The 23829-nt window shown below is 54.5% G+C and overlaps 1 protein-coding gene across 1 annotated transcript in view; it reads left to right on the top strand.

Annotated features, from left to right (window-relative positions):
* Nucleotides 1–22850, top strand: part of Arfgap3 (ADP-ribosylation factor GTPase activating protein 3) — a 50405-nt gene extending 27555 nt beyond the window's left edge. Inside the window, exons 4-16 of the mRNA XM_005379428.2 lie at nucleotides 240–371; nucleotides 1242–1325; nucleotides 4074–4161; nucleotides 5855–5914; nucleotides 7755–7801; nucleotides 8333–8475; nucleotides 11206–11331; nucleotides 12035–12157; nucleotides 15888–16019; nucleotides 17793–17916; nucleotides 18915–19005; nucleotides 19876–19997; nucleotides 21918–22850. Coding sequence (XP_005379485.1) covers nucleotides 240–371; nucleotides 1242–1325; nucleotides 4074–4161; nucleotides 5855–5914; nucleotides 7755–7801; nucleotides 8333–8475; nucleotides 11206–11331; nucleotides 12035–12157; nucleotides 15888–16019; nucleotides 17793–17916; nucleotides 18915–19005; nucleotides 19876–19997; nucleotides 21918–21935 — 1290 coding nt within the window. The 3' untranslated portion in view covers nucleotides 21936–22850. The remainder of the gene's footprint in view (nucleotides 1–239; nucleotides 372–1241; nucleotides 1326–4073; nucleotides 4162–5854; nucleotides 5915–7754; nucleotides 7802–8332; nucleotides 8476–11205; nucleotides 11332–12034; nucleotides 12158–15887; nucleotides 16020–17792; nucleotides 17917–18914; nucleotides 19006–19875; nucleotides 19998–21917) is intronic.
* Nucleotides 22851–23829: the final 979 nt, after the last annotated feature.

Below are 23829 nucleotides of genomic sequence, written 5' to 3'. Positions count from 1 at the left end.
GAGGCCCAGGTACTTCATTTCGTAATGCGAGTCTCTATCTAGTCTTAGCAAAATACATATTATATTTGTGTAGGGAATTCCCTCAGTACTGAGGAAAGTTTACATTACAACCTTTCGTGATGTTCAAATTACGTTAGTTTTCACTGATATTTTAAAGATCCCCTGCTGCAGGCAGTTCCTTTGGGTCAGGATGTCTGCTCCACGCGGTATTCCTACAACCTGGGCACTTTCCTCTGCAGTCATCTTTTTTCCACCAGCACGGCTGTGCCACCAACGACACCAACGCCAAGTACAACAGTCGCGCTGCCCAGCTCTACAGAGAGAAGGTCAAGTCGCTGGCGTCCCAGGCCGCGCGGAAGCACGGCACTGATGTGAGTTCGGGGCACTGTCGCCTCAGGTGCATGTTCGTTCTCTAAAAGCCGTGCTTTTATCCCGAACCTCGGGACCTCCTGCTGGGCTCTCTCATAAGGAAATGGTGCAGCTGACGCTCGGTACCGAAGGGTCTTCCATTGCCTCCCCCTGACCGCGGAATGAAGGCACCCAGAAGCATTGCTCTTCAGGGACCACCAGGGCAGGGTCGCTCAGCCTGTGGTCACTTTTCCTTAAGTGACCAGTACACAACCTTAGTTCACATATGTTTCTGTGTAAAGAGACATCACTGAAAGCCAGGGATACAGCTCAGTGGCACAAGCGCCTGCCTGGCAAGCACAAGGTCCTGAGTTCAATTCCCAGTACAAAAAGGAAAGAAAGAAAGAAAGAAGTCATCCACTAAAAGCACGAAGGTGGAGAATGTACTAATAGGCTGCAAGAAGGTGCTTCTTAACATGTGTGAGAACTTATACCAGAAAGTAGAGTATGCTGTTCCTTGCCTGGGCGAGCTAGGTGTACAGCTCACCTTACAGCTCCGTGTGTGTCTGGGAACCTGAGTGAAAACACCACGGGGACTGAGTGGGGCCAAGGTACATTCAGCACACAGGGGAATGCATGGGTATGGAATCTTTGAATGATGAGGGCTGGGTGTGGGTTGGAACCTGTGCTTACATATGAAGCTCTTGCGTTTTCCCTTTCAGAAAGGGTTTCAGGGGAGGGAGAAGAAAGGCAAAAGAAAGGGGGTGAAAAATGAATTAAAGTTCCTGCAGTGCCGCAGAGGCCTGGTGCTGTAGGCACAAAAACCCCAATCACCAGGAAGCAGCCCCATGCAGGCCTGTAGAATGCTGAGTGTGGCTTTGTTTCTGTTCCAGCTGTGGCTTGACAGCTGTGTGCTTCCACCGTCGTCCCCTCCTCCAAAGGAGGAAGACTTTTTTGCCTCTCACGTGTCTTCTGAGGTATGTACTATGCTTTACTTCATTTCAGAGTGTGTTTCTTCTGAAAGTTATGTAAGGTATATATTTAACATGTTTCAGCTAGAGAATAGGCTAAGCTGCAGGAGTAAGCAACTGGCACAAGGTAGGAATTAACTTATCACCATCCATTCAGAGGCAGCTGCCTCTTAGTTACTTTCTTAGTTCATTTCTTAGTATCTTAGTTACTTTCCTGTTGCTGGGACAAAATGTCCAGCACCCACAAGTTAAATGAGGAGAGGTTTATTTTGGCTCACAGTCTGTAGAGGTTTTGGTCCATGGTTGGCTGGCTCCAAGGTAGGGTGACATGGCAGAGGGCATCACAGAGAGAAACAGTCCTTGGCAGGGCAGGCAGGAAGCAGAGAGATCAAGGGAGGAGGAGGGAGATACATTTCCAGGGCACACCCCCCAGTGACCCACCTCTTCCCACCAGGCTTCGCTTCCCAACATCGCATCCAGCTGTAAACTCATCAGTGGACTGATCCAGGGATGAGTGTCCCTCACCCATGACCCAGTCACCTCCCAAAAGCCCTACCTATAAGCACATGATCTTTGGGGGGACATCTCAGATGTAAACTTTAACACCTAGTGAGTTTACTTTGCTGTCCCCCACTTGTGGCTTCCATGGAAGGGTCTAATGTGGCTGCTCCAGTTTAAGATGTTGCCCAGTTCATGGAAGAGGATGAACATCCAGGAAAACAAACCCTACCTCCACTTTACAAAACAGTCTAGAGACAGCATATACCGCTCTGCTTGTGACATCTGAGCTGGAATGTGTTTGCCTGTCTGTTCCTAGCTATTGGGAAACTGGGACAGTATTCCTGGCAGTGGCCACAGGGAACCCAGAGCTTTGCACCTGAGAGTTTTAATAGGGGTTTCGATCTCAGTGGCCTGATTCTGCTGTGTGCATTCTATGTATCTCCAGCCTGTGTGAGAAGGGCCAGGGATATAGTCAGCGGCACAGTGCCTGCCTGGCAAGCGCAAGGTCATGAGTTCAATTTCCTCCACACACACAGAGAAAAAGGCAAATGGGCACATGTGCTTGGAGAAGAGACACAACAGATTGTGAGAAGTCAGGGAGTTCCCATGGGCAAATGTGCTTAGTGCCTAGCACAAAGTGAGCTTTTAGCGAACGCTGTGAGCATCATTTTCCCTGCTGCTGTGGTCTGACAGCAGTCCTGGTGCCTCTGTGAATTTCCCCACTTTGCCTTGCTAAGGCGAGGGAACCTGGCAAAGGCGAGCTCTCAGTGACCCCAGGAACATGCCACCACCTCTTGCCATCCCTTGGGTTGGGGCCAGACCTCTGCGTGACATGTGGGCCCTGGAGGGACGTGTAAGTTCCAGGCCACAGCACTGGCCAGCCTATAGATTTTGTTCCATGTAGTTTTTTTCTCTTATAATTTGCATGTACGTTTCCCCACCGATCACTGAAGAGCCATCAGAAATAGTTGTGAGAGGGAGAGCAGAAGACCAGCCCAGGTGGTCTTCTGTGATTCGTTGCCCTTGTTTGCCATGGAACAGCACACTGTTGGCGAGGGTTACCAGGAGTTCATGTTTTTTGTTTCATGTGTCTGTGTACGTGTGTGTACACACACAGAGACGGGCAGAACACTACAGACACGCCTGTAAACGTGGGGAGCATGCACATATTACCGGCCTTGTCCCCGGAGAGCACTGGGGGGCAGATGACGCCCCCATAAGTGCCAGGAACGCAGCAGTGTCCCGATCTTGGTTTCTAACCACTACCTGTGTTCACCGGAGAAGCCGCAGCTGAGGCCGCCAGGGAGGGTGTGCTGGGGACAGCTCGGGCTCGAGGACAGGAAGGGTGCGGGGTGAAACGGATGGGGCCTTGTCCCGAGCACTCGCAGCCAACCCGGAAGAGCCGCCCAAGGTGCGGCCTGGAGCAGCTGGAACGACAGTGTGAATAACGACAATGCTGAGTTATAATCCAGACAGGAAAACGAACAGGCTGCGCTCAGGAATCCGTGCTGATTGAAGTGAGTTGGAGCAGATCACGGTGGCAAACCCTGTAGAGTTTTCAGTGGCTCAGTGGCTGCCCCGGAGGGGATGAGGGGTGGGAAGAGGGGCAGCACTCCCGCAGGGGACAATTCCAGAGCAGCCCACGGCGTCCCTCACCTCAGGGTGCACTGAGCTCGGGATCCCCTCCCAAGGCAGCAGCGTGGAAAGGGGCGGGGGTCAGGGCCACCCATGCCAGTGTTGGGCCACCGACGTGATGTGGAGGGAGGAGCCTACAAAGCAGGGTGCAACGCCCACGTGAGGGACAGCTGAGAAACGGTCACAGACCGAGGAGCCGAGGAGGCCCGGCTGCAGTGTGGTATGGGGTGTGCCAGGGGAGAGCCTGGCGGGGAAGCCAGTGGAGCCCCCTCAGGGCAGCACAGGTGACAGTGCTACCCTGAAGCCATTCGCGGTGATGGTGGCTGTGACGGGCGATGACAGTGACGGCCGTGCCTCTAGCAGCAGGGGAGGCTGAGTGGGCACGGGACGCTCCCGGCAGTGTGCTCACTGCTCTGCGCAAGTCCAGCGGTGCTTCACACTAAAAACTATATTCTAACAAAAGGAGGGGATGTCAAGCATTTGAGCACTGAAACGAATTGAAGCTTGGCGCATTTGAATCTTATTCCATGGAGCAGTGGCTCTTCACGTGATTACATGTCGCTTGTTCTTGTGACTGTCCTGCTCTGGATGCCAATGACTTTCCTCCCCTTGCTGCAGGTGAGCGGCCCAGCGCAGGTGTCTGCACAGCCAGAGCCCTCGCCTTTAACACCTCGGGTCATGGGAGCCGCTCCTGGCGATGACAAAGGTGGGGACCTTAGAACAGTCAGAGGCCACTACTCCAAGAGCCAGGCATGCTGGGAAACTAGGAAAATTAAGGTATTAGCTGGAGCTGGGCATGGTGAGCACACCTGTAATTCCAGCATTTGGGAGGCTGAGGCAGGAGTATTGCTGTAAGTTCAGGGCCAGCCTGGGCTACATGGTGAGTTTAGGACCATCTTGAACTACACAGTGAGACCCTGTGTCAAAAAACAAGCAAAACAAAACAGGCCTGGGGAATATAGCTCAGTGGCATAAGTGCCTGCCTGGCAAGTGCAAGGTCTCGAGTTCAAGTCCCAGTACCAAAACAAAAAATTAAAATGATAAGGTGTATTTTAAATGAAGTTTTAACATAGTCCTCAACCAGGATCATTTTTTTTAAAATTAGAAGAATAGGGCTGGGGATGTAGCTCAGTGGCATAACGCCTGCCCGGCAAGCACAAGGTCCTGAGTTTGATTCCTGGTACCAAAAAATAAAATAAAATAAAATTAGAAAAGTAGAAAATCAGCCAATTCCCATTGAGGTACCTGGTGTTAGAATTTCCGCATGTTGACATCCAGTGGGAGGTGTGTGTGTGTGTGTGTGTGTGTGTGTGTACATGTGCATAAGCACTAGGTAGCTCAGAATGGGTCACTTTAGAATACCAGAGTAGCCAGGTGTGGAGGTATACACCTGTAATCCCATTATTCAGGAAGCTGAGGTAGGAGGATCACTATGAGTTCAAGCCAGACTACATAGTGAGACCCTGTCTTGAAAAACAAAAACAAGGGGGTTGGGGATATAGCTCAGTGGTATAAGCGCCTGCTTGGCAAGCACAAGGTCATGAGTTCAATCCCCGGTACCACATAAAAAAAAAAATTAAATTATATATTCTTAAAAACACCAGATTATCAAGCAGTATTCTGAATAACAACGTTAATGGAAGAGACAAGTAATATTATTATTCTGCAAAGCTATTACATAGAAAATGTACTTGCATTTTCACAGACTTTTAAATCAAATTCCTTAGAGTAGAGCTGTACCGGTGCCCCATAGGAGAGCAGGAGAAATGTGGTTAGCAGCAAGTAATTGTGTTTCAGGTCAGCCAGCAGAGATTTTAAGTGTCCCCCGTACAGAGAAGTGACGGTTGTGCCAGTCAGACATTGTCTGTGTGTACCACAGTGTCACTGCGTCCTGTAAATGTGTACAGTCATTATGTGTCAATGGAAAATAAACACCTTTCAGAAGATGACAGTGAGCCTGGCCTGGTGGTGCACACCTGTAATCCCAGCTCTCTGGAAGGCTGAGGCAGGAGGATGGCAAGTTCAAGCCCAACCAGGGCAATTTAACGAATTAGTAAAACTCTGTCTCATATTACAAAACAAAAAAAGGCCTGAGGATGTAGTTCAGTGAGAAGGCTCTGGGTTCAAAAGTCTGTGCTGGGGAAAAAAATACTGAAAAGAAAGACAGTTGTTAAAAATTGATTAAGATGGGGGCTGGGGATTTAGCTCAGCGGCAAAGCGCCTGCCTGGCAAGCGCAAGGTTGTGAGTTCGGTTCCTGGTACCGGAGAAAAAACAAAACCAAAAAAAAAAAAAAAAATGGATTAAGATATGTAGGCCTGACCATGTTGCATTATGACACGTTCAAGAGCAAGTTGCACGAGTAGATTTTCTGCACTAAAGTCGATGCTTTAAATTTTAGGTGACCCCAAACAAGGACCAAGTGTGGAAGCACTGAGCGCCCCAGCAAAGTCTGCTTCAGGTAACACGCTGTGGACCGCGCCTCTGATTTGGGGGGCAGGTATTGTGGAAGAGACGCGTCACCTGTGTCTCAGCTTCTAGAGTGGCGCAGCACCGGGACCGCGACCAAGGCCCTGCCAACAGCTCAGCCTGAACGCTGCTGTCCCTTCCGGCAAGGCCAATGGGTCCGGAACGTTGAGGTTGTGTGGGCGCACGCACGGGGCTGCTTGCTGCCCGAGGCCCACCGTGCCCACGCCGCCCCTGTCCGCTCGGGAGCGCCCCTCTCCTTCTCCTCTGCTCTCTCGGAACGGAAACGCACTCCGTCACTAGCAGGGAGTCCCCATTTGGAACTGTTGTGTACTACGTTGTGTTAATGGGGGAGAAGCCACTTAGGAGAGAAACAACCACCTTGCCTAGACGTCTTCCTGTCACTGTCGTCCTGGCTCAGACTTGCTGGAGGGAGGTTGGAGCGGTCAGGTGCCAGCCGCAGCACAGATCTGACGGCAGCGCCTGCTCCTCTGGTTAGGGCTCAGAAGTGCTTGTGGCGTCCCGGGCTCATGCTGTGCTGTCCCCCACATTGTTTCCCTTTTTTGTTTTTTTTTTGTAGTGCTGGGGCCCAAGCCCAGGCCTCAACATTCACAGCCAGCACTGAGCCGCTGAGCCACACCCCAGCCTGTGCATTGCCATCTTTGGAAGAAAAACAATAAGATTTTATTCTTGCTAGGTCTTTTAAACATATTTCTAAAATAAGACTTACAACCTTTGGTTGAAATTTACTCAGCTCATGACTCAATAAGAGTCTCTCTAAAAGTATAACATTTTGTGAAATTTGGGATGAACCACTACCACACTTGGTGTTAGCCAGAAGGCTGAGAGGCAGTGAAGGTATGGTGACTAAAACACTAGTGTGGCCAGGTGTGGTAGCACACACCTGTACTCCCAACCCTTGGGAGGCTGAGGCAGGAGGATCTCTGAGAGTTCAAGGCCAGCCTGTACTACATAGTGAGACCCTGTCTCAAAAATAAATAAATAAACGCTACTTCTTAGAAGCTAATAAATCTTTAAGTAGAGGTGGAAAAGTACTTTATTGATGGCTTTCATTACACATATATTTCTGGGCTCATTTTATAAGTTAAAGGAATTTTTTAAGGGGCTGGGGATGTAGTTCAGTTTTAGAGCACTTGCCTAGCATGCACAAGGCCCTGGGTTCAGTCCCCAGCCTCTCACACATACCCCCACAGTAATAATGAATAGTAATTTAAAAAGTTTTACACATATGGGCCAGGGATATAACTCGGGGCACAAGTGCCTGCCTGGCAAACAGAAGGTCCTCAGTTCGACTTCTGGTACCAAAAAATAAAAAAATGAATGAATGAATGCATGCATATATATTTAGTGCTGGGCATGATGGCACATACCTGTAATCCCAGCACTTGGGAGGCTGAGGCAGGAGGATCACTGAGAGTTCCAGACCAGCCTGGACTACAAAACTCGAAACCCTGTCTCAAAAAAAAAAAAAAGTTTTTAAGTATAGACCTTGATAGGAGCATTTGTCTTATATGTATTTGAAGCCCCTCTTGAAGATAATCCTGCGGGGCAGGACCAGGCTCTTTGGTTCTGTTCCCTGTGGTGTGCGGAGTGTGTCACGTCGTCTCTGAGCCTGGGCACTGCGTGGGGCCTGTGAGGCTCACGTGGTCAGAATGCACGCGTGCACTCGAGCCTTCTGTGTGACAGCCTAATGCTGAGAACGCGAGAGTCCTTGGTAATATGTGGCCTGTTAGACTTTCTAGAAAGGACGGTAATGTGGAAAAATCACCTATGATTTCTGTTGGTCTGACATTTCCATTTTTACTTTTTGGCAGAGGTTTCCTCGATCATAAAAAAGAAACCAAATCAAGCTAAAAGAGGAGTAAGTATTACATATCAACTACCTGGTAGTTTGGCTTCAAACTAGAGCCATTTTGTCCTGTTAGTTTTATTTACTTTTTTATTTTGAGCCACAATAGAATAAATGTGGCCTTGATAACATTATGTTTTGTTCAGCGAGATGAAATTTACACTTAGTAAGTATCTTCGAGAATGAATGTCTGAGATGGTTCCCGTCTGTGCTGAGAAGAGGCAGCAGGGCTCCCTGCCCCTCCCGCCGTTTCTGCGCCGCGGGAGTCCGAGGTGGCTGTGCAGAGCCGTGGCCTCCTCTGGGGAGGGCCGGGGTCTGAGCGCTGGCCTCGCCTCTTCCACTGTGGTCTTGGCCACAGCGCCGGCCTTGAGTGCGCATCACTTTCTTCATGTGTGACGGGAGGACCAGTGCCAGCCTCTCAGAGACACAGGACCGAGCAAGGAACACCCCAAGCTGCCCTCGGCGCCTGGCAGGTCACCGCCTTAGCCGTAGTTCCAAAGTTTGCTAACAGCGCGGCTCACGTGTAATCTTTCTGTGTTCCAGCTCGGGGCCAAGAAAGGAAGCCTGGGAGCCCAGAAACTGGCAAATACAAGCTTTACTGAAATCGAAAAGCAGGCCCAGGCCGTGGACAGAAGGAAGGAGCAGGAGGACCTGCTGGCCAGGGCCGCGCCTAAGGAAGAGTCCCCGTGAGTTGAGTCCCGCGGGCAGTCCGCACTTGGGCGAACTATTGCCCAGCCAGCTCGCGGTGTGTGGTGACGCAAATCAGTGCAGGGTGGCAGCAGGGCTCCCTGAGGAGCGGGTGGGACTGCAGCCCCCGCCCTGAGATGCCATCTGCCCGCCTCGGGGCACCTCTGGTTCAAATGTGAGCGCCTGGGCCCAGCGCCGCACTCCTGAGGATGTGGGTGGGAGAAACACAGGCATCCCACGGCCACGGCCACGGCAGCGTGAACCCGAGGGCCAGCTGCACGTCTGTCAGCGGGCCAGCAGGTCAGCAAGCGTGTTCACCACGCAGTGATCTGTGCACACCGGGAGTGAACACCTGCGTGTGCCGCCAGAGACAGTGACTTCTGTGCTGAGAAAGAACCCGGTCACAGCACCGCGTGACACGCACAGCCCGCCCAGTGAGGCCAGCTGAGGGGCCACGGCACGCGACGCCTGGCGGGAAGCTGTCCCCATCGTGTGTGGCCGTTCCTGTGGTTTCCCCTCGTTTTCGTGGGCATCGGGACGAGCTTGAATTGCGGGAGGCCATGGAGAGGCCCATTTGCCAGGGTGGCTGTGGGACCAGCTGTGCCGGTGCTCAGCACAGCCCGGCTGAGGGCGGAGCAGCGTCCCTGTGGCTCAATGCTCAGACCCTCCGGGCTCTCCTTCCCTGCTCCACTCCCCGCGCCCAGGGGGCAGCACTGGCCCGTGCTGAAGCGCGCCGTGACTCAAGTTCTCCTCTGAACTGCTTCCTGACCCGAGAAGAGCGGGGCGGGGTTTGCGTTGTGGAAGCTCCAGGGTCTCAGTGCAAACCTAGGGATCTGATGGGTTTGACCTGGGAACCGAATGTGGCCACTTGGCCTTGCTTAGGACCCCTGCAGCCCCGCCTGAGTCCCCTGTCGCTGCCTCCCAGCCTCCCTCCCCTCGCTGTCAGGAACCGGCCAGACAGTTAGTCTGCAGGGTCAGACTCTTCATGGTTGTGGGTGGGGTTGTGCGGGCTCAGGAACTCTCAGAGCAGCGTTGTTTCTCACACGGCGCTGTTGCTGCCTTCGAGGCTCTGTGGAGGCCTGGCGGCCGTCCAGTGACTGCCCCTGTGCAGGTGCCGCTGGTGGCAGGGACAGCCGCCAGCCCTCCTCGTCCACCGTGTAGCAGAACCGTTCCACGCATCCATTGGTCTTCTCAGGCAGAGCTGTGCTTCAGTCCTGTCTCCCACGGTTTTCAGCAGATCTGATGTAAAAGCTCTGCGTGAAGGCATAGTACTCACTTGCTCAGGACTGTCCCGCAGTGATACTATTCAACAAAGCAAAACAGATTAAAGCAGACCGAAGAAGGCCAGGCCCACTAGTGGAGGGATACAGCAAAAGCAGAAGTATTTTTGTAGCCGTGCGAAGTGCTGTTGTCATGCCTTGTTCCTACGTAGAATTTACATTACAGTGGAATTTTCACAGTGCCACTGCTATGAGGAATCCGTGCCATTTCACACAATTTTGTTAACAGATGACAATGTACAAATTCTTGTAAGATAGATATATATATATATCATATATCACTTTTTTAAACCCCAGAGGTTTTTTTCACTATGATGTAATACTATTACTGCTAATATATGTATAGCTTCCTCTGTGAAACTTTAGACATTTATTGCATTTCTAGAAATGCCCAGCATAAGAATAAGACAATGTTTGATGTATCTTCTGACCCCTTTGGTGCTGCTATTTTGGGTGCGTTATTTGTAACAGCCAATTCATAAATAGAAGATTGGCATGTGATGGCCCGCACTTAAGAAACCACTGGCTGAGCCAGGCATGGTGGTGCACGCCTGTAATCCCAGCAGTCAGGAGGCTGAGACAGGAGGATCACCACAGTTCAAGGCCAGCCTGGGCTACACAGTGAGTTCAAGGCCAGCCTGAACTACATAGCAAGACCCTGTCTCAAAAAGACACAAATAAAAATAAGTAAATAAATGTTCTGACAGGTCTAGTTACATAACAGGCCCTGCAGAAATTCTCCTGTAATTTTTAAGAATATTTATACATTTATTTATTTATTTGGTGCTGGGAATTGAACTCATGACCTCATGCTTGCCAGGCAGGTGCTGTGCCACTGAGCTATATCCCTAGCCCAAGAATGCTTATACAGTTGACTAAGCCCGCCTTAATTTATCTGACTGAGAAGTCAGCTTTACATATATTTTAACCTTAGAGCAGAATGGCAACACTAATACTCATATGTCATGGCGAAGTATAATCAGATATTGATCCACAGGGGAAGTCATACTCTGCACAATCTTTAGAGACATCATTGAAGTATAAATTATAATTTATGTAGTACCAGGTGTCTCTGGTATTTATGCAATACCAGGTCCATACGCGCTCACCTTGAACAGCAGCAATCACAAAGGGGCTATAAACCCACTTACATCTGAGTGAAAAGGAAAGGCCAGCTCACCTTCATAATTAACAATTATGTTCCCAACGTGGTGGGCTGTTCTGTAATCCCACCACTTGGGAGGCTGAGGCAGGAGCATCACCTCAAGTTCAAGGCCACCTAGGGCTACATAGTGAGACCCTGTCTCAAAAACAAACAGCAAAAAAGTTAGCAATTAGGGAAGAAGCATAAAGCTAACAGCAGGAAGTGCCGGTTTTGTTTTGCTTGGTGCTTTGCTATAAGAGCCTGGAGTAGAAGCTCACCGAGAGTGTTTGTCTTCTCTTTGTCAGCGTGTTGTCCTTACAGTTTGCCTACAAGAATCTCGGAATTCAGACAAAGGATGGAAAAACGAACATGAGTGGCCAAAAAAAAGCGGAAGCGGAGAGACTTGGCATGGGGCTGGGCAACTGCAGGAGGTACGAGGCTGTGCTTGCTCAGATTGCAGAACCTAATCCAGTTCGATAATCATGAGTGGATCTTCCTTGGGCTAAAACATTTCAACTGTAGAGGTATCGCCTTGGTATTCCTTTCCACTTCTGTTTTTTTTTTTTTTTTTTTTTTTTTTTTTAGACAGGGTATCCCTGGATAGCCCAGGCTGGCCTTGAACTTGTGGCAATCCTGCCTCAGCTTTCCGAGTGCCATGAGTCCAGGTGTGCCCCACAAGGCCTGGCTCCCTTCCCTTCTTACGTGTTCTGCTTTGCTGTAGTATTCACTGTCACATGGAAATTGCAGACATGGCTTTTAGGGAAGGGAAGGAAGTCTCTGGTCACTAAGCGCACACTGGTGTGGCTATCACAGCCACAACCGATACATGAGGCTGGGTGGGTGTCGCTATAGTCCCCACAAAGATTGCATTTTTAAATATGTGTACTGGGAATCGAATTCACAACCTCGTGCTTGCCAGGCAGGCGGTGTGCCACTGAGCTACATCCTCTGCTCAAAGATTTCATTTTTTTTTTTCCAAGTTTACACTGAAGAAGTTGTTGCTTGTGTTTTTCACCCTACTTATAAATTTGTCCTCCTTTGGGATGTAGTGTAAAACATTCATTTTTCTACTGAGACCACAGTGTGAACTGACTACTTGGTGTAATGTTTTTCCCGTCTTCCCATGTTCTCAAGTGGCATTTCACATTCGGTGACTTCAGATATGCAGACCATAGAGCAGGAGTCTCCCACGCTGGCCAAGCCGAGGAAGAAGTATCAGGAGGACAGTGATGATTCCTATCTGGCCTCCAGCTCCAGGTAAATGTGTTAAACCAGCAGCGCTGTGTCGTTGTGACGCGGCCACCAGCCCGGGGTTACTGGTTGATTTGCATTAGGCGCGAGCAGCAGTCTGTGTACTTCACTGTCTTGAAAGGCCCTGGCTGGCGCCAAGCTGTGCGTGGGGTACAGAAGGGGACGTGTGGCGGGGTTGCACAGCAGTCGGTGGCAGGAGGGAGGAGAGGCGCAGCTGTCTATGGCAGTGCTCTGTCGCGAGCAGCGGCCTCGGCAGGGAGGAGCCCTGAGCCTGTGCGCCTCGGCCCTGCGGGCGGCTGCCCCCAGCTCTGCGCTCCCCAGTGGGCCAGGCCTCTGCGTTCCCCCGGGTCCTGCTCCAGCTTCAGGAGGTGCCAGCGTGGGAGCGAGAAGGGAAGAAGCTACCAGGGTGCATGTGTTGATGATGAAATGGCCCCACGTGGGACCGTCCTCGGCACACCCTGACCGACAGGAGGAAGTGCGTGCTCAGGTTCCTTCCCGCACTCTTTGGAGTGCGTGCGTGCGTGCATGCATGCGTGTGTGTGTGTGTTTTACAACCTTGAATCAACTCGCTCCACGATGTTCCCCCAAGAACCTGACCCAAGCAGGAAGCATGGCACCCAGATTTCCCTAGAGGTGGGCACCGCTGGGGCGCAGAGGGGCGGGAGCCAGGCAGCCTGGGCTTGAATCCTGCCTGTGCCACACAGGGGCTGTGTGTCCTGGGCCAGGCTACTTCTCTCTGCACTGCAGCTTCCTCGCTGTGCTCGGGATCCCAGCAGCACCCACTGTGGGGTCCGTGAGGTCGAAGTGAGTTTCCGCACGTCTGGCTCCGGGAATGGTGCTTGGTCTCTGGGACGGACAGCTGCTCTTATGACAAAGAACTCAGTCCTAAGACACGTGGCTCAGTCTAAGCGCTTGCCTGCTGGACCCGCTGGGTTAGGAGCTGGTGACACGGGTGTGTGTGTGTGTGTGTGTGTGTCAGCGACAGCGACAGCGACAGGCACGGCTTCCTGGGAGGCTCATCCAGGGCATCTCCAGGAGCGCGAGAGCTGCATGGCAGCTGTCCAGGCCTCGGGGCTCCGTATGATGAGAGGCGGATGTTTTCATGGGGGAAATATAAATACATCTTTCCTCGAGTCTAATTGTGAGATCATTTCTCTTTCCTATCAAAGTAGAGGAATTATGTAGACTGCTGTCCTTAACGTTTTCTGTAAGCACAGCTGCAAACTATTTGAGTGCTGGTGTTCTGTCAAATAAGGAGCAGCATGTGGCGCCCGAGGCAGTCTGCTCGGGGCCTGTGTGGGTTTCTGTGTGCCGGTGTCCTGTAACCTGAACAGTGCCCCAACCAGGTTCTGGTTTCTGGCAGGGTTATTTCCACATTGTGCCTTTTAAAAGCATTTAAGCACATTTCATACAGGCTCAAATTAACTTTGTAATTTGATTGGGAAGCGCTGTCTGTCAAGTCACTTCAGATGCGGCTATCCAATGACAGATGCATCCCGGCCAGCGTTCACCTGGGGCGTCCGCCTGCCCGATCTCACTGCTGGTCACGATGCTGTGGGTGGTCATGTAGGGAGGGGAAGAGGACCATCGTGTGGGTAGCAGCGTTGGTAACAGAAGGGGCCCCTGAGGTCACCTGCTGAGCAGGGCCTTCGAGGCCCTCGTGGGCCCAGGTCACGGGCAAGCTTCTGCCAGGCCTGCTCTCTGCCTCGCAGGCCTCCAGCAGTGCTTCTTTAAAGCTTTAATCAGCATAGCCGGCCTCGAAGGCCTGCCTTGCTGTGACACAGTTCCTTATGTGCAAACAGGAGCAAACTGTGCTTTGCTGCCGGCGGGCTACAGGGCTGCCAGAGACCCTGGGCCTGCTCTCATGACCCACAGGAGTCTGGGGACTTAAAGCTGCTCTACACCTCCTTGTCCGGTCACCAGTCACTCTTGTTCCTAGGTCCTTTGGCACCTGAAATGAAATGGACACGATTCTCTGAAACTAGCATGTTAGTGCCATGAAGCACGTTCACTGCTCCCAAAGTACACATTAGCCATTAGAATGTGCGTGTTACAAGTTATGGAAGAGTGCTGCTTCCATTACAGATGAGACAGAGCACATGCTGGGGTCTGTCTTTTATTGAGTGCCATTATTTCCAGGACGTAAAGGGTACAGTTATTATAGGCTGAGTTCCGAATAAGCACCAGGGAGGTCTGTGAGGCCTGCGGCAGGACAGACGGTGACTGTAACCAGCACACAGTGTGCCATCGGGCCCTCGGCAGGACTAGGGTGGGGCGTTTCCAGCATGGAGCCAGGACAGCGGGAGGCCGAAAGCAAGGGAAGAAAGGCCACAGAGGACGGGGACCCAGAAACCCAAACTTTGGGGTTCAGGAAAGGTCCGCACTGCGGGGCGTCTGCTGGGAGACGGGACTGCTGCTCTGTCCTGCCGACACCGACTCTGACCTTCCTTGGGGAGCCCTGGTGGGGGGTGGCACTGCGGCCTGTGTGACCGGAGGCTGTCATTTCCTGTCATGGGAAGAGCCCCGAGGTGGCAGTGCCCACCTGCCAGCCCAGCCACTGCTAGTGTTCTATGGGCCGCAGCCCCCGGGACATCCCTGTCGTCCAGGCCCTGCCCAGCCTGCCCAGGATGTGCCTAGGCCCAGTGAGGGCAAGGACGGAGGCTCCTTGCCTGTGTCTTCCTCCCGCGCCGCACCAGCCGCCTGGGAAGCACTGCTGGTGTGGCTTGCAGGCTTCCAGTGGAAGTGCTCGTAGCTTTGTCCTGGTCCTGTGCAGAGGAGCGCCTTGCACCTGTGCGGGTCACTCTCCCGCCCAGCACACCCCGCGTCTCTGGAGCTATCTTCGGAGGCGAGCTCCAGTCCCTGCTTGTCCTGGTCTGTGTAAACAAGCAGAGTCGGACACAGCACAGGCACCCTCCTTGCTTTCTAGCTGAAAGCCGGCACACTCCCGGCTCGCACTCTCCCTGAGCTTCCGGAAGTGGCCAGCGTAACATGATGCGACCTTAGCGTCCTTCTTGCCGGAGAAGGCACAGTCTCTACACAGACTGTGCTGTCTCCCCAGGTTCCCAGCAGCCCCACGTCCAGTCTTGTCTCTGGGGGCCTGGCCAGTGTCCTTCAGGCTCCCGTGCACTGAGCCGACCCTCGGTGTGTCTGTCCTCTACATGCTCCTGGTCACACAGGACCTGTGCCCGCCTGCATCCTGTGTGCGTCCTCCTGGCCCTGAGCTCCGCCCTCATCAGGGCGCACATCTGCCGGGCTCCTTCCCTGCTGCCGAGGCACAGCCGCTGCTGGTCCAGGCTCTGGTGGGAGCACCTCTCCTGCCAGCCTCTGTCCCACAGCCTCACTGTCCTTGGCTGGGGACGCCTCTGACCACATGCAACAGAAGGCAGCCACTGAGTACTCTCAGAGCAGGGCTGCTTAGGGACCCTGGCGAGGTCTGTGCCATCCCAGAGGAGAGAAATGCCATTGTTGGCACTGGAGGTGCTTACTGACATTAAGGGCATTGCCAGCCAGGCCCTGCAGCAGCCTTTGTCACTAGAGCAAAGATGAGACAGCCGGGAGCGGTGGTGAGTGGCACGAGGGCCGGCCTGCCCGAGCTCGGGTCCGCAGGACAGCGGGGACGGCACAAGCTTCCTGCAGGGAAGGCCACGGCCGGCTCAGCCCCGTCACTCCAAAGGCTGTGGCCCCCAGCCGGAGAGTTCAGCGTGAGGACCCCGTCACCGACCTTCTGTCCCCGCAGGTACTTCGACGACCCCGTGGAACTGCGAAGCAGCCCCTTTGCCGACTGGGACGAGGGCTCCGACTCTCACTGGAGAAAGGACAGCGGCAGAGATGCTGAGGCAGCGGGCAGGACCTCGAGCACCTCCGACAGGTGTGCAGTGGCGGCGTGGGGAGCCCACGTGGCTGGGAGCTTGAGGCGGCTGCCTCGGGTCCCTCGTCACACCAGGCAGGGACTGCACAGGGGCACAGCAGTGTCACCTGGCTCCTCTCACCACACGCAGGAGCCTTTTCCCTCGGGTTCTGAGCCACAGGTTGGGAGCCTGGATCAGGAATGTCGCCTCCTCCCACCGCAGCAGTCTGCATGGGGTCCATCCTTTTGTCGAGGTGAAGGTTCTGTGAGGGTTTGTGTTTTGTTTTTGTTTTGGGCCGTACTTGCACCAAGCTATCTGGGAGCGCTGGTGCACACCCATAATCCCAGCACTCAGGAGGCTGAGGCAGGCGAGTTCAAGGCCAGCCTGAACTGTGTAACAAAACCCTGTCTCATAAAGATAAGGAAGGAAGGGAGAGAGGAAGAAACTACAGTGAATGTTTAATTTTTTAAAAAAATTACTACAGTAGCTGGTGTCATGCCACACACCTGTAATTCTAGCACTTGAGAGGCTGAGGCAAGGGAATTGCCAAAAGTTCAAGGCCAGCCTGGGCTACATAGCAAGACCCTATCTCAACGCCCCCCACCAAAAGAACCAAACAAACAGTGTAAGGTTACTGCAGTAGAAGACATTGCCATTACCCCCTCCAGACACACATGTCCCCACCACACACACACATTTCGAACACACGTATTCTACTCTTGCCACTACCTGAAGCAGTTCTGGGGAGGATTTTGTGGGGGAATTAATAGCTGTATGTCTTTTACTATAATAAATTCTTTACCTGGTCATAGTACTGCATGCCTGTAATCCCAACACTCAGGAGGCTGAGGCAGGATGGCCACAAGTTCAAAGCCAGTGAATTCAAGGCCAACCAGAACTACACAGTAAGACCCTGTTTTAAAAATTTTTTTTATTTTAAATATTAGCTTTTTTTTTTTTATCACATAACATGCACTTCCATCTCTTTTTATTTTGAGACAGTCTTGCAAGGTCTCTAAGTTTTCCACATGAGGCTCAAACTTGTGCTTCTCCTGCCTCAGCCTCCCAGAGTGCTGGGATTACATCGACCACCAGCACACCCGGCTTAAAGTTCCACAGCTTTTGACCGCAAACAATGCCACATAATGAGCACCAAGAGCAGGAGACAGCCCTTCCCTCACCTTGCTGGGTGGGGCCCGCCCTGCCCACTGAGGCTGTGCTTCGGGACCCTCATCAGAGAGTCAGGAGAATGTGGTCACCACTCCCGGGCCCCCCAGTCTGGCTCCGCGGCTCTTGGCAGCACATCTGCCTGGGCCTCCCTCCTGTGGTCCCAACCCCCGGGTGCGTTTGTTCGCTCCCCTGGTGCAGACACGGTGTCAGCGATGGTGCGGGAAGGAGAGCATAGGGACTCACGTGTGCGGGGCACAGCCTGGAACCTGAACCTGCCCTGTCCTGCAGCCCGACCCTGCCGGGTGCAGAGTGCAGAGCGCTGCCTCCCGCCCCACAGGCAGGGCTTGCGCGGGGCAGCTCTGCACCGGGCGCTGGTGCAGCCATGAAACGACAGCGGGGGGAATCCCCCCGCGCGCATGCGCAGGGTCCCTCAGTGTCCGTGCCTTGGGAAGTTGCTCTCTGCTTCCTGGAACGGGCAGGTTTTTTCAAGTGAGCCAAGATCTTTTTAGAAAATTACCGCCTCTGGCCTTTTAAACCCTAAACTGATGGATGCACGGTGAGCGGGAAATGCGTGCGCCTCAGGCCACGGTGTGACCTGCCCCTGCTCCGCACCTTCACTGCAGACCTGCCGCTCGCCGCAAGTCCGACTACGCGTCCGCGGAGAACACAGAGGAGGCCCAGAGGAAGTTTGGCAACGTCAAGGCCATTTCCTCAGACATGTACTTCGGAAGGCACGCCCAAGCCGACGTAAGAGCCCAGAGCCCGGACCCTCAGGGCGCAAGGACCCCCGAGGGGACAGGGCGCTGCCGGCCCCCTCAGCCGCTCTCCCTCCCTCGGCCATGGAGGAGCCCTTTGGCAAGGGCTCTGCACTACATTTCCAGGGGAGTCTGATAGCTGCTGACCAGGGTCAAGTGAACACAGGTGTTGCTGGGGCGCAGCGTGCACCCCTCAGGGTGCTGCCCCTTCCTCTGGGTCGATGAGCTCAGCCCGCTGCTCTGGGGCAGCTGGGACACTCACGAGGACGCTCGTTTCCGGCGCACTCTGCACGGCCTGTTAGCACTCGGCTTCCTGGCCTCCTGGAGAGCTTTCTCCTAAGTGTGCTGATTTTATTCTGCAACAGCACCATCAGTTCAAGAGCACAGCGGCCCCTTGGCTGTTCCTCCGGCCCCTAAAACCTGTTTTGCTTTAACCTTGGCCCAGGTGTGGCAGTGCATGCTTGAAATCCCAGGAGAGGCTCGCAAGCAGAGCGCTGGGGCTGTAGCTCAGGTCGGAGGCCCGGGTTCAATCCCCAGCACGACCATCAGGCAGCCAATCAGTAATTGGCGGTGGGGCTACGCGGCAGCTCAGGGGTATCGCGTGTGCCTAGCTTGTGTGCGGCCCTGCCTTCTGACCCCAAAGCCGCACACATGCGGTGCAGGGCACAGTTGCCGGCGTCCTGCTGCTTCCAGGCGGGATGACAGGCGCGGGGAGCAAGGGTCTGGGGTGCGGGCTGAGAGCCACACGGGAGAGATCAAGCTCCCCCTTGCTCTGCCTGCCCCTTGGTGACCGTGGTGGCTGTGATGTCATTAGTTGCTCTGTCCACCGGTGACCTGCCTCGCATTCAGAAAGTAAGTTCCATGAAGTCCCCAGGGCCTGGCACGGCAGTGACACTGTGACGGGGCAAGACAGAGCCTAGAGTCCAGAGTCACTGTTCTGCAGAAGTGCCATGGAGGCGAGAGCCTGATGTCCCTGTCCTGTCTCCCCAGTATGAGACCAGGGCCCGCCTGGAGCGGCTGTCGACCAGCTCGGCCATCAGCTCTGCGGACCTGTTCGAGGAGCAGCGGAAGCAGCCAGCAGGTGAGCGCCTTCCTACGCTCGGGGCTTGGGCTGTCATGGCCGCGGGTTTGCCACACTCCGGCTGGGACGCGTCCTGTGCGCCTCGTACCGGCCACCAGCTCCCTCGAGGCATGGCCGCCAGAGTGCATTCCGTCCCTCCTGCAGCCAGTGCTCTCTCTCCTCGGAAGGCCTCTCCGATTTGTGTCCACGTCAGGGACACTGGTGTCTGCTACCACGTGGAGCCCAGTCCAGGGCTCCCCGGGCCCCCTGCGTGTCTCACCCTGTGGCCCTGCGCCTGGCCACTCTGTGCAGCCTGCCGCCCCCCTTCCAGCCCCGTTTCTGCCACTTCCTGCCTCCGCCAGCTGCGCGGAGCCTGCCAGGCTGCAGCCCCCTGGGTCTCCTGAGTCTCAGGACCGGACACCCCACCCTTGTTCACGGGCCGTGCGCCTCCCACGCCCTGGGCCCTCGCTGGGCCCCTCTGTACGCCGCGCCTGCTGTGTGACCATCTCCCCACTGGACCCGGGGTTCTTTCCCGGCGGGGCCTGTGCCTTCTCTTCTATCCGCCCTGGCGCCTGAAGGAGCTGGAAAAGGAAGCCTTCAGCAAGTGTTTGTTGAACGAGTGGATGAGTGAATGGATGAATGAGTGAACAGAATGGAGCAGATGAACAAGGTGCTGTCCCAGCCCCAGGACCTCCCCCGGCCAGAGCTGGCGCCGCAGCCCCTTCCCAGCACCTGTGGAGTCCGGGGCTGGGGCCCAGCGGCTGCAGTGCTGTGCCCCTCGGTGTGGCTCTGCCTCCCCACTGCCTGGTGGAGCTTGGAGTGGGGCCGCGCGGGAGGACAGGGTTGCCATGGACACAGACAGGTAGCCGAGCAGCTGTGATCTGTGTGCAGGCAACTACACCCTGTCCAGCGTGCTGCCCAACGCCCCCGACATGGCGCAGTTCAAGCAGGGCGTGCGGTCGGTGGCCGGGAAGCTCTCGGTGTTTGCCAACGGGGTTGTGACCTCCATCCAGGTCAGTGCCGTGGCCGAGTATGGGTGGTATGGCGGGGCCAGCCCCTCACTGTACAATTAGATTGCGGGTAATTGGCTGGTGTGTTCGCTGCAGTGTAACCAGGACACCAGGACGAGAAATTACCGTTTCATATTGTGTAATGTTTTCTAATTTATGACTAGGGGGATGCTTACAGGAACTGTCATGATAATTATCTAATTTTTCCCAGATTGGAACAGAGAATGAGTAAGAAGAAAAAATGACCTATAATCCCCTTGCTCAGGAAAACTTATGTTAATATTTTGGTATATTTCCTTTTAGTTCTAGATTTCTATGCATAACTTTCTAAAATTAAAAGGGGAGCTGGGTATGGTGGCGCACACCTGTAATCCCAGCACTTGGGAGGCTGAGGCGGGAGGATGTTTATGAGTTTGAGACCAGCCTGGGCTACAAAGTGAGCTCAAGCCCAGCCTGAACTGCACAGTGAGACCCTGTCTCAAAAAGACAAAAAAGGGGGGGTGTTACATTGTCTGCATGGTTCTTTATCCTAATTTTCTCCACAATGTCCTATGCATTTCTATGTAATTAAAAATTCTTCTAAGTGGGAAGGCTGAGGCAAGAGGATCATGTGTTCCAGGCCATCCTGGATAATATGGCAAGAACCTGTTGCAAAAACCAAAAAGGAAAAAAGCAAAGCTCTGGATGGTGGCACAAGCCTATAATCCCAGGAGGCTGAGGCAGGAAGATCACAAATTCAAGGCCAGCCTGAACGGTTTAGCTACAGCAAGACCCTAAATAAATAAAAAATAGAAAAAAGGTAGGGGATGTAGCTCAGCATGAAGGCCTTGGTTTCAATCCTCAGTACCAAAAAAAAAGAAAGAAAGATTGATTCTCCAGAAAGCGTATTCTGCTGAGTGAAAGTTCCCACACTGGCTGTTACGATCATATTTCTGTCTTGTAAGTAAGCGCCACATGGAGCCTCCTGTGTGTTGCGGTGCAGGCCACCTCAGGTTAAGGGAGAGGCTTGTTTCTTGAACCTTCTTGGCATCTGCTTTAGAAGAATCTCATTAACCTAAAACTCACCTCTGGCAGCCGGCCTGACCCATGTTGCCTCTGTGCCTCCAAGCACGCTCCAGGTCCCTGAGCGGGCGCCACTGTGGCCGTGGCGGGGACGCTGACAACGCTCATAACCCGCCTCGGCAGGAGAAGGTCGTGCTGGCTCTTGGCTTCCCAGGGTCCGGGCCATGGTCAGCGGCTCCACTGCTGCAGGCCTGCGGCCCGGAGAGCATCACATGGGGAGGGGGTGGCAGCCGGGAATGAGGGGTGCCGGGGCGAGTGACCCGCTTCCCGCACCTCACAGCCCATTCGGCTCTGAACTCACCGGTGGGCTCATCCGTTCACGCAGTCAGCACCCACGATCCGGGCTCTGCCCAAAGCCTGCCTTGGCACGCAAACCAGGGCAGAGGGTAAGAGCGTGTGGCCCCCGAGGAGAGCAGCTGTGCCATCTCTCCCAGCTTCCTCCCACTGCTCTGGCCTGCTGCGCCGTGGCAGCCCTCCTGGTAGGTGCATCCCTGCCTTGTCACCCTTCCCACAGTGACCCGTCTTGTGCCCCGTGGTGGCAGATGAGGAAGTGGAGGCACCAAGGCTGAGCTCTGCAGCCTCAGCAGCTGGCAGCGTTAGGGTTTCCGCCCCAGACGTGGTTCCGTTCCATCACACGTTCCTCATCCGTCATCCCTGTTCCCGCACAGTCCGACCCGGGCGAGACGTGAACCTGGCGGGTTTGTGGAGCCAGGCGGTGAGCTCGGCATTGGGGAGCGGGTAACACCCGCACTGGCTGCAGGAGCCCTGCCACGGCAGCTCGGGGACACTGGACATCGGGTGCACCAGGTCAGGGCTGGCACCAGCGTCCCTGGTGAACCTGGGTCTTGCCTCTCTCTCTAGGATCGATACGGTTCTTAATCCATTCCTGAGAAGCTCGTCTCCCTGCAGCCTGGTGACCACACTGGGCACTGTGAGGCCCGACCACCGCACAGTTCTTGGCCTTTCCACACGGCAGACCCTTGCCTCCGCTTTAGTGCTCCTCTGAGCTGTAGTAGAAGTGCTACTGTGATTTCCGGCTGACGTCAGTTCCTGCGCCCCAGGCCTCTTGCTGTGCCCCGCACACACTTGCTTTATTCCTGGAGTCTTTAGTTCCCACAGCCGCTGCTCCCCGCTTCCAGACTGGCAGCTCCTGTGGGGGGCAGGGCTCCCCGGGGTCAGTGGATGCGGCATGGGCCTGAGAAACTGCACAACACCCACGCCTCACGGACAGGGGGGCCAGGGATGAGAACAGTGGAGCAAAAATGGCTGTCAGATTTCCAGGCACCGAGGTGATTGCAAAATAACGTTTAAAGTCATCTGTCTCTTTGTAAATTATTTTGTATGCTCTAGAAGATTAAAAATACCTTCCAATGAGTGCTCTTAACAGGCTGAGCCTTCCACACTGCCGGGGCGTCGCTGTGTGAATTCATGAGAAATGCAAGCTGAAGACCCCCGAGGTGTGCGGCGCATCAGGGCCCCTTCGGGATGAAGGCCGAGTAGCGGGGCAAGGGAACAGCTGGGGGAAATAGTTCGAGTACGGGAAAATTGTAATTGGGTGGCTTTATTATTTTTTTTATCTTAATCTTGGTTTTCAAACAGTTATAGAAATGTGCAAATCAATAAAAACAATTTGGCTGTGTTTTAGACAGCATTAGAATACATTGTTCAACACAGTAAAATATATTGGAAATTTGATGAACCCAAACATGATTACATGATTACAAATGAGTATTTTGTGACTTTCTTAACAGCTCAAATTTGTAGACTTCAAATATAATAAACAGTTGCAGCAGACTTTGTTACCTGCATTTTTTTTTTTCCAAAACCTGTAAATAAGTCGTTGTAAACCAGGGCCCCGGTGCAGCATCGAAGGCACTGAATCGGGACACACTTGCGCGTCCGCCGGCCTGCGAGCCGGTCGCGAGCCGCCGCCGTGCGCAGCCCAGGGGGGCCGGGAGCTTGTGGAGGTCGGGGGCGGGCGGCAGGGCGGCGGCGGCCGGTGTGCATCTGGGCGTGGTTCTGAGGCTGCAGTCTGGGGCTGGGCGGTCGGGTCGCTCTCGCGTGAGGCCTCGCCGCCCCTGCCCGCGACGCTGTCCCTGTCCTCCCGTCCCCCTCTCTGAACTGCGCCGTCTGACGCCGGCGTGGAGGCCCGGGCTCGCGCCCACTGCTGACCGCGCTTACCCGCTTCGGCCCGTCGCATCACGGCGCCGTGCGGTCCCCCCACGCGGTTGGCGGGGCGGCGGGGCGGGGCGGCCGCTGCAGGGCCTCTCGCGACCGAGCTCTGGGGCTCCGTCCACAGGTCTTCTGTAGGCTCTTTCCGTCCTGAGCGAAGGCTCAAGGGCCGGGGAGACAGCTCAGCGGCCCGAGCGCCTGCCTGGCAAGTGCAAGGTCCTGAGTTCGATTCCCGGTACCAAAAAAACCAGAAAAGACTTGGTTAAGACCACTGCAAACCGTGGCGGACGGCTGAGTTCTCGCGGGAAGTCCCTGCCAGGGCTTAGGCCCCTTCTGCGCGAGGACGGCGGGAGGGCGGAGGGGAGAGGGCCGGCTGCCGCTGCCCGCCGGTGGCGCTCCCGCCGCGGGTGCGCTGCCCTGCTTGTCCTCAGCCCAGACTCGCTCGGGCGCTGCTTTCTTTAATAACCGTAAATCCTCACTTTCGTTTGTACTTGTCCGGGCCAATCCTTCGCCCAGGACAGAAAGCAGCTCCCCGGCCCTGCGCGCGGCTCACCGGGCAGTGCGCGCGGTGCGGACCCGGGCCGCCCGCCCCTCCTGCTCG

The sequence above is a fragment of the Chinchilla lanigera genome, unplaced genomic scaffold (genome assembly GCF_000276665.1).
Source record: "Chinchilla lanigera isolate Chin_1 unplaced genomic scaffold, ChiLan1.0 scaffold00012, whole genome shotgun sequence".
NCBI lineage: Eukaryota > Metazoa > Chordata > Mammalia > Rodentia > Chinchillidae > Chinchilla > Chinchilla lanigera.
This window is presented reverse-complemented; position numbering and strand designations above follow the sequence as displayed.